Raw genomic sequence first — 10251 nt, forward strand, 5'->3', positions numbered from 1 at the left:
TTATCAATGGTTTTAAGGGTGAATATACATAGAAGCCAAACCTCGAATTTTCAAAAGCACAAGTCTAGAGAAGCAGACAACCGGTAACTCACTGGTCACTCGCTGGTGGCGACTAATCAATAAAATGTTCAACGCAAAAGGTTGTCAGGTTCTCAAGATACAAATCTACAAACAAGCTCTTGAAAATTCGAGGTTTGATATCGATGCATCTTCACCTATTAAAAATATTTCCTAATAACTTCTTACATCATTATGACCAATTTAAGTACGATTTTCAAGGTTTTTCGTGGACAATAACTAAAATGACGTTTGAGACAGTTTTGCAATTATGCGTATATCATATGTCACATATGCTTATTACAGCTCTTTTGAGCAAGAACAACTTTACCTTCCAAGCCAAGGTGTTCAAATGGTTCGATCTTGCAGTTTGTCCCGTATCTATGTTCAACGCAATGTGTGTCGGTAAAAAAAACACATATCCATGAATACTTCACACAAAATAAAAAAAAATGTTCTGGACCCCCCGACCGATTATTTTGATTTTAGTCGTAAATTAAAGAGCAAAATCTAATTGTTTTTAGTTCGAAATTTCAGACTTACCTATTTTTTTGTAATAAAGTTACTCCACAAAGACACCGTGCACTGGGATTGTTCCTATTTGACATTTCGGAAGGTACATGTTAGGGACCTTCCTTAGCCGAGTGGTTAGCGTCCGCGGCTACAAAGCAAAGCCATGCTGAAGGTGTCTGGGTTCGATTCCCGGTCGGTCCAGGATCTTTTCGTAATGGAAATTTCCTTGACTTCCCTGGGCATAGAGTATCATCGTACCTGCCACACGAGATACGAATGCAAAAATGGCAATTTAGGCAAAGAAAGCTCTCAGTTAATAACTGTGGAAGTGCTCATAAGAACACTAAGCTGAGTAGCCGGCTCTGTCCCAGTGGGGACGTTAATGCCAAGAAGAAGAAGAAGGTACATGGAAATCAAAATACACCCAAAATTTGACTTTAAACCAAATGATGTAACAAAATCTCAAAAATCTGAAAAAAAATGTTTTTGGCAGTAAACCAACGAAAATCATACAACAATTGAGTAAACATGTGATTCTGGCCTAAACTTAATCGTTTGGTACTAAAATTAGGACAGGGCTTTAGGACCTTATTGATCCTAAGATTTCATAGGGTAACCAACTGCAGCGCCAACATCAGCCAGAGTGTCCATTTATTATCCGTACAAACTTTGAAGGCATGCATTTATGTAATCAAACTGAACAAATTTAGCACTGCAGCGCCAACATCAGCCAGAGTGTCCATTTATTATCCGTACAAACTTTGAAGGCATGCATTTATGTAATCAAACTGAACAAATTTAGCACTGTTTAATAACTGACATATTATCGTGTTTATTCTGCGTCTCGTGTGACGCGACACGTGTCGAGTCGTTTGTGTCACTCGATTCCCGTAGGCGAATGTGGTGACAAATGTCGACATAGATGAACACCAATGAACTTGCTCTTCATTCTGACAGTCGACGCGTATCGACAACAGTCGTGCTGAGGTGACATTTTCGTGCGACATTTGTCGACACGTTTGGGGTAGTCGAGAACAGTTCAAAGGCTAAAAAAATGGAAGCGAAACGGTAAGTGTTTTATCTTTTTGGTCAAAATTGTTTAATTATCAATATAATTATGAATTTTAGGGTACGCGTTACAAACCGTAAACAGTTCGAGTTCCTTGTTAACAGGATGGAGGCTAATCCGAAGTTAGCAAAAGATCTCAAATTTTGTGAGGCAACCGGAATTTCTTCCAACACCTTCACCAGTATTTGGCATGATTTGACGGTCGGATTGAATAGTCTGGGTCCTCCGACCAGGACAGTCAAAGATTGGCAAAAGGTGAAATTTTGAAACAATTATTGTTTTGTGTAAAACGTCCTCAATATTTTCATCTATTTTACAGGTTTGGACCGACTACAAATTGAAAATTAAAAATAAACTGGCTCATAACAAACGTGAAGTCAACGCCACTGGTGGTGGGCCAAATTCAATGAAAATTTTGTCCCCTACGGAAGAGACAGTCGTAAAACTGTTGTCTCTGGACAAAATGGTAAACCACTCCGGTAAGTCCAACGCTTTTAAAGATTAATTTAAGTCCAAGGAGGATTCATCAAGAATTTTCAATTTAGTTCCAGCATTTGGATTACCGCGTCAAGTAGGATCTGCGCAGACTTCTCAGGATACTGACCAGCTTCATCACATTTCGTCCCCGCCAGGATCTCCGCTGCTGTCAAGTACATTGGCAGACGAGAACGAACCAATCGACGAGATAATTAGGGAGGAGCGGGAGAATGAGGCCAGCAACCAGCAAAATGCCAGCAGCTCTCGCAGTTCAAAACGTAAGCATGGGGCGATGAACGATGTTCGTGAAGAGTTACTTACACGACAGACCGAGTATTTGAAGCAAATTGTTGAAAATACCACAGAGTGTGCTCGTTATGCTCGAAAAGCATTCAAACTACGAGAGGAAGAATCGAAATACCGGCGCGCGTATTTACTACAAAAACAAAAGGATCGGCAGTCTGACTTGGAGCTTAAAATTGAGCTGCTAAAGTACAAGAAGCAAAAATTGCAAATTCTCGAGCGTAGAGAGAAAAGGAAGTAGTGGTTTGTATAACGGTTCAATGAATAAAATGCACATGAATAAAATCTGAAATTAAATTTGAAAAGAAAACTGTATGTTTTTTCAACCCTTATTTAGTAAACGCAAACAACATTATTTCTTATTTGATTTTGGTGAAATTTACAACTGATTATAAAAATCTCATAGTTTCATAATAAATCTTCGAGCTGTTTCGTAGAATACCTATAAGTAGATGAAAAAACCAAATTTAGTACTATACCATTTGATTCCACTAGAGTTTGTATCCTGTGACAGATACGCGTATTTCGACCTCAACTGTAAGGCCGTCTTCAGTGTCGTGTACTAGACTCGACAAGTCGAGCAAAATTATCAGAAACTATTACGCGACAGGATTTTCTTTAGAAATTTGTTCTACGATTATTCGAGAAAATTGTTGTGAAATTCTTCTAGTGATCTTTCCACAGATTTCTTCTAGAATACTTTCAAGGACCCCTTCAGAAATTTCTCCACCAATTATCCTAGAAATTCTTCCTGTAATTTTTAAATGGATGCTTAGAGGAATTTCTCCAGAATTTACTCCTGTAAATTCTTATTTTTTTCAGAGACTATACTTGGATTCGCTTTAGAGTTGTTACTCTTAAAGATTTTCAACAGCACTTCTTCCAAGAAAACCCACAACCGTTTATCACAGTAACATAAAACTAATATGAATTTCTTTAACAATTAATCTACGGCTACTCCTAGGAAATGCTAAAAAATGCATCGATGGATTCGTAGAAATCTGTTGAAAATTCTTCGTACAATTTATCTACAGATTCGACGTGGGATTCCTCATGGACTTTCTTCAGCATTTCATCCAAAGATTGCTCTTGTAGTTCTTTCATATAATTTTTAACTAATTTTCCAAGTTAAATTTTCATGAATTCTTAAATAAATCTTTTAGTAATTTCTCCGACAACTCCTGCACAAATTTCTTCAAATATTCCATCCGATGCTTTTCAAAGAGTTTATCCTAAATGATATTATACAAATATCCAACTATTTTTTTTTAGTTATCCTAATTATGTATTTAGGCAAACCTCTATGACATGCTCAAGAGCCCAGGATTCCTTTCAGAGATCCTCGCATGAGCTTATCGAGGAAGTTTCATCGAAAGTTACTTTAGGAATCATTCAAAAATGACGTTCAGCATTTGCGGGAGGGGGGGTCTATGAAAGTGTGACCGTGCATGTATTAAATATTGACAAAAGCGTGACAGAGTGGAAGGGGGGTCTAGTTTCAAAAAACAATGATCGCCATATTTGAACCTTCCCTTAGGAGTTTTTCAATTTGCTTCAATAATTTCTAAGGAATTTCCTTGACATTTTTCTCTATACATCATTGTTAAATTCTTTAAAAATTTCCTTGGAAAATTCTAGAGAATGTTCTAAATAAAGAATCAACTACAAGTTCGTGTTCCCAATATTCTGAAGGTAGACTGTTTGGTATATGTTTATTTTTAGCTGTTATTGTTTTTATGGAAATATTGATTATATATCTAAGGTTGAACTTTTGGACTACTAAAATACTAAAACTAAAATATAATTGAATACCTTCAAATTTACAAACAACCCCCCAGAACCAAATCTTGGCTGTGCTCAGGCCCGGATTGAGGGGGATAGGGGGGTGCCAAGGGAGCCAATGTCCCGGGCCTACTACTTACCACTACTATTTTTTTTAGCAATTTCACTTGGTGCTTAACTTTTTAAGCTTTGTTTAAATTTTGTGATGATAAAATTGAGGATATTTGTAGTTCTCTGCCAACATTTTTTGCTGATTGCTCGTGGTGGAACGAAGTTACATTATGCCTAAGTTGAGCATTTTTTATGAAAATCGGTTAAACTACTATTATTTTGAACACAACTGTATACCTGAAGGAAACTTTAAAGAGATGCCTGCATTATTGCTTTTGATGGAATTTTCTGAGAAAATCATGAATAAAATTTAGGACATTAATACCTGGCGTAGTATTACAAGGACTTCCATCGGAAGGTCTTTGAAATACTCAAGAGAAAAAACCAGGTCAGATTCTGAGGAATCCTTATTGAAAAAAATTGAAAATTCAGTAAGTGCTTAAAACTGTTGGAGCTATGATAACGAACATAAAGTTTTTCTGATTTTTTTTTAAATATTGTGGAGTCAGTAGCGCGGGTAGTGGATAGGACATGTACTACGCACAAAAACGCCTGGGTAGAACAGCCAAAGAATTGTTCTATATAAACAATCCTGGAGGTATTTCTTGAGAAGCATCCATGGAGAATCATCATAAAATTATTAAGAATCTTTGGATGATTACACTGCGGAACACGTTTTTGTCTCAAGCATCAAAATACCGCTATTCACGCTGTTGAAAAGGCAAAATTTGAGAACATCAGCCAACTTGCATATAAGTTTGTCAGTTTGTAAAGCAATTTATTTGCTTAAATTGCCACAGAATTTAATTTTATGTGTATAACAATGCTTATCAACAAAGTTTATAATATTTTCGATGCATAAAAGTTATTTTTTTATGCTTAAAAAAGTTTTGTATTTTCCCATATAAGAGAAATGATGAATAGGGTCCTAAAATGTTTAATGAAATCTTGTTTTTATTTAAAAACACGAAAGAGCATGTTACTGCAACTACTTTAGCAATTTTTCCCGCTGAAATAACGGATATATCATATTGAAACTTTAATTTAAAAATTTGATCCATAAATGAACCTTGACACTTGAGATCATGTTTGACGTTTGCTTAGTCGACAAAAATACCACAGGGGTTTTAGTTTTAGCATTGGGGTTATTCCTATGTGACATTTCTGAAGGGACACGGAAAACAAAACACACCCAAAATTTGAGTTTAAACCAAGGGGTGTGACAAAATCTATGAAAACATAAAAACAAATGTTTAATTGTATTTAAACAAATGAAAAACATGAAAAAATTGAGTAAACATGTGTTTTTGGCCTAAACATAAGCGTTTGGCATTAATATTGGGACAGGGCTTTAGGACCCTATTTTGTATGGCGACTGCCAACATGTTGAAAAAATCGGTTCAATCTAAATTGAATCGTACAATTTCAACCAAATTTTATCTAAAATGAAAGTTTAAGTGCTATTCTTGGTGGTATTATATCACAAAAAAAGTTTGATAAATTATACTTTAAATTTTATGTAAACATCAATAAAACCAGTGTTTTACACAACTTTGGCGACCTGTAGCTAAAAATTGTGACGTGCTGGAACATTTCTGAAAATAGCATCAGATTCAGCAACAATTGACGTTGAAATTTCTGGAGGTAGTTCTTAGTTAATTACTGAAAAATGATTCGATCGAATTCCTACTGATATTTTGCAATATCATTCATAAAAATATTTAGAGCAGATCATGACGTTTTTTTGCTGAATTGATGACGAAATTTCAACGAGATATTTGATGGAGTTTCTGCGTTATGAAACATTGTCTTGAAGCATCTTCAGTTCCTCCAGAAACTGTTTGTGATTAGCCAGGTCACTTTGAAGCAAAAAAGAATCTACACAAATTCACAGAAATTTTGCTGGTCAACCATTTGTTATCGAGAAATAGATAGGGAAACATAATTTTCAACTGATCCTTCAATCAAATTCTCCAGTTATTGCTCTAGGAGATCTTCCAAAGATTTATTCAGAATTTCTTCTGATGAAATCCACACAGGTTTATTCCAGAGTGTTTGAAAAAAAAAATAGTTCAAGGTTATGTTCAAGCAGCTCTACAAGACAGGCAGAGGAATTGTCTGTTCATGTGGATTCCTTCAAGAATTCATCCACGTTTCCTCCCAGAAAAAATCTTTGAGGGATGTTTCGAAAAAATCTATTTCTTTTTTTTCTAAAAATTTTTCCAGCATTTCATCAAAGTATTACTCCTCCAGTTTTACCAATCATTTCTTAAAAAAAATTCTCAAAAAATTCCCTTGCGATCTTCAAAAGTTGGATTAGATTTTCACATCAGTTTATACTACAGCATTTTTTTTTCCACTTATTCCTGATTCTGTCCAATGATTTTCGAAAAATTGCGGAATAGTGTCCCGAGAAAAAAATGATTTTTTTTTAATTTTTTTAGCACGTTATCCAGGAAATCTTCTAAAACTTCCTCAAGAGTTCAGGAGTTATTTGAAAGATTCTTGTTCATTAAAAGTGGCTGTAAAACTTACACAAAGGTTTTCTCAGAAGTTACTCTAGGATTTTCTTTAGAAATACTTCATGGATTTATTTTTCTGGAAAATTCACATTTACCTGGAGACATTCCTGGAATGATTCCTGAGAAAACTATCAAGACTTACTTGAGAAAATTTCTAAGAATAGCTGGAGGAATTTCTGAAGAAATCTAAGCATGAATCTCTGGAGCAATTGCCGAATATATCTTTAGCAAAATCCCGTGTTTACTATGTAAATCTTGCAAGAGAATATCAAAAGAAATCCAAAGAAATGTTTGCAGAGATTATTGATTGAATTGAAGACATTTTGGCCGATTGACTTTGATATGTTGAGGATGTCCGAGGGAAATCGATTAATATATCACTGAACAAAATGTTGAAAAAGTTAGAACACTCTTGAAGAAATTACTTTTCTGTGGTTCTCCTTGCAACAATCCAGGTTGAATTCGAAATCCTTTGGAAAACACTGAAATAATGAACTCCTTCAGAAATTTCCGGAGTAATACCTGAACATTTTGGTAAATACTTAAATAAACTTCTGATGAAATTCCTTGAGAAAATCATGAAAACACACATACAGGAAAACTTGTAATAATGTCACGAGAACTTCTAAAAAAAGTCTTAGATCTTAGAGAATGTCTGCTCTGATGCCATGAAGAATCAAACTTTTATCTCCTTGGCTCCTGTTTTTGTTTGTTTTTTCCTTTTTGGTCTTTTTTCGCCTCTTTTCATATCTTTTTACGTTCCTTTTTTTCTAGCAAGAGATCTACAACTTCTTATTTTTAAGATCGCTACCAGCCCTATAAAGACGATAATTGCCAAGCTTCCTTAGTCTTGTGGTAACGAATGGCATGAAAATGGGGGTTGGGGTGGCTTTAGAAACAAAGGGGTGTCAGTAACAAAAACCTAGTTTTGAAAAAATCTACTATGAAGCTTTTTCAGCAATTACATTCTATACAATTGTATGGGATCAAAAAAAAAAACAAGCTAGTTTTCTAAGAATTATGTTATATTTCTTTTTGTTAAGCGGAAAATATCACAAGAACGCTTTGAAACAGTAGAATTTTCTCAACTCAACTGCGTTTGAGGCCCTTAAATATAATAACTTTCAATTTCCAGTCCAGGATTTAAACTCTTCTTAGCTTCACTGTGCACAACATATTTGCCAACTTTTGTCCTACCTATGGCTTCGAACGTGGACGCGCCTCTGTGTGGAGTTAACTGAAACCTTTCCATTAAAAATTTGAATTTTTTGTTTCAGTATTTGGTTTTGACGTTGATTTGTTTTGCCTATCCTTGCCGTTATTTTTTATGTTTTGTAATCACCTATAATATTTCAAACTTAAGATGTGTTTCGTAAAACTAGATACCACTTCACTGGATTACAGCTGTTCCTAGAAGTTTAATTAAAATTATTTTGTGTTATCATTTGTGGGGCCCCTTATATGGCGGGCCCGAGGGCCATGGCCTTAAATTTAAGGCACCTTCACATATTATTGTATTTGAAAAAAACTGATGAGGTGATATCAACTTTTTGAATATAAGTGAAGAACTAAACAGATGAGTTGAAATTTACGTAACATGTTCGAGTAGAAATAGACATTTACACTTAATAGACTCAATAGGCTGATTACATTCAAAACTTATTTTACCCAAGAACTATGTAAAACCATATTTATTAAACTCATATGCTTGTGAATGAAAATTCAAATCGAAAGTGTGTTGTTTTTTTAACATATAATTGATTTTAGGAGTCCAGTTAACATGTTTGAGAAATTTTTGATTACACTTATAATTTATTTTACCCAAAAACTACGTGAAACCTAATCCAATCGGGCATGGGTTTTTTAATTAGCTGAAGTGCACAGGAATGTGGTTGTGCTTGTGTGGCCTAAAATAAATGGTTCACATGCTCATTTACATAAGATATCGTCAAAAATCGCCATATAGTTGATTACCAAGTTAGCAATAACTTGAAAATAGCATCTTCAAAGACTGTTGAATTGCCTTCATAAATCTCTCACTCTGAGTACGCCACCTCCTGCTTTTCAATTAGTTTAACAATATGTTTGATTTCATATGATGTTGCCTGACAGTTAACAAAAAAAAATAGGTAAATTATTTTTAAGTTCATTCTATAGCATAAAAATAATAAATAAATAAATCTGGGAATAAGGCACATACATGCCTGTAGCCCAGGACCCCCACATTGAAAAATACGGCCCCTGACAAAAAGAGTGCAATAGTTGCAAGTTTCTATACATCTGGATCAAACATTGAGATGGTATACAAATTATGTCACGCTAAATTTCGGCTTTTTGACTTTTTCCTAGGGAAATTCCCAGGATTTTGGGAACACCACAGAAGAAATTCAAACATGGAATCCAGAAAATTTCCTCCCAGACATCAAAGGTTGGTTAACTTCACAGTTTGGAACTATGTCGAGTAGTATCGATCATAACGAACCGTTGGTTTTGAGTCGTCAGAGCACGTGCGAACTCTCCCGTGCAAGCACTCATCATTAGAAGCTGTGCATGGCTCTGAAGCCAGACCCTCTGCCCCTAAAATCGAATCAAAAGTGCCCAAAATAGGACTGGTTTCCTAACATGATAAAACATTGGATTGGAAAAAAAGGTCGCAGTTATTGCAAATTTACATTTTATTTACTTTTATTTTCAAGGTTTATGTAATGGAGAACATTATTTCTTGTCTTATTTCGGTGGCCGACGCATCAAGTTCACCATCGTATGGAGGATTTTGATCATCATTCGTTTGCTCTACCTGAATGTTTTCGTCAGGTACATTAAACCTTTTTCTTAGGTTGTGCAAAGCACAACACACATTTATAATTCTTGCTGCTTTTTCAGGTTTATAATGCAACTGACGACCTGTTAAAATACATCTAAAAACATTCTTCATTACACCAATGGTCCTTTCGACTATCATCCTTGTCTTTGAATGAATTTCATTGAATTTGGTTTCCCTCGAGGAGCCCGGAAAGATTTGTAGACGTGCGGAATGGTGTAATCAGATATGGCTTTAAAGGGTAACCAGCATCACCTGAAAACGAAAGCAAGATAAGTTTTGGATATACATCATGATCAACTGTAAGATTTCACCTAAAAGCCATGTATTGGTCTCCCCATTTTGATACCGTTGATTCAATGTAGCGTCTAATTGATTATTATTCCAAATGAATGAATCGTGATTGGCACCTGGGCTGTTAGAATCAACGTAACGAATCATTTGCTGGTGATCACAGACCTAACACAGATCAATATAACCGTTAAACTATGTTGGAAGTATTTTCAATGGTAATTAATACTTACGAGCATAACGTTCAAACTATGAAATCCTTTCCTGTTGTAATAAAGATGTTGGATGTCACTAACGGGCTTGAA

The 10251-nt window shown here is 35.1% G+C and overlaps 1 protein-coding gene and 1 long non-coding RNA gene across 2 annotated transcripts; one reads left to right on the forward strand and one right to left on the reverse strand.

The window, feature by feature from the left end:
- The first annotated feature begins 1418 nt into the window (after positions 1 to 1418).
- LOC5580256 lies at positions 1419 to 2660 on the forward strand. The gene is made up of 4 exons (XM_021856217.1): positions 1419 to 1638; positions 1699 to 1894; positions 1959 to 2118; positions 2185 to 2660. Exons 1-4 carry the CDS (start codon positions 1625 to 1627, stop codon positions 2658 to 2660), a joined length of 846 nt encoding a protein of 281 aa, XP_021711909.1. The 5' UTR covers positions 1419 to 1624.
- Positions 2661 to 9846: 7186 nt separating this feature from the next.
- LOC110680418 lies at positions 9847 to 10245 on the reverse strand. The gene is made up of 3 exons (XR_002502871.1): positions 10180 to 10245; positions 9970 to 10114; positions 9847 to 9910 (listed from the first exon to the last, which is right to left on the reverse strand). It is a non-coding gene; the product is annotated as an uncharacterized LOC110680418 (long non-coding RNA).
- Positions 10246 to 10251: the final 6 nt, after the last annotated feature.

The sequence above is a fragment of the Aedes aegypti genome, unplaced genomic scaffold (genome assembly GCF_002204515.2).
Source record: "Aedes aegypti strain LVP_AGWG unplaced genomic scaffold, AaegL5.0 Primary Assembly AGWG_AaegL5_hic_scaff_1345_1361_PBJ_arrow, whole genome shotgun sequence".
Taxonomy (NCBI): Eukaryota; Metazoa; Arthropoda; class Insecta; order Diptera; family Culicidae; genus Aedes; species Aedes aegypti.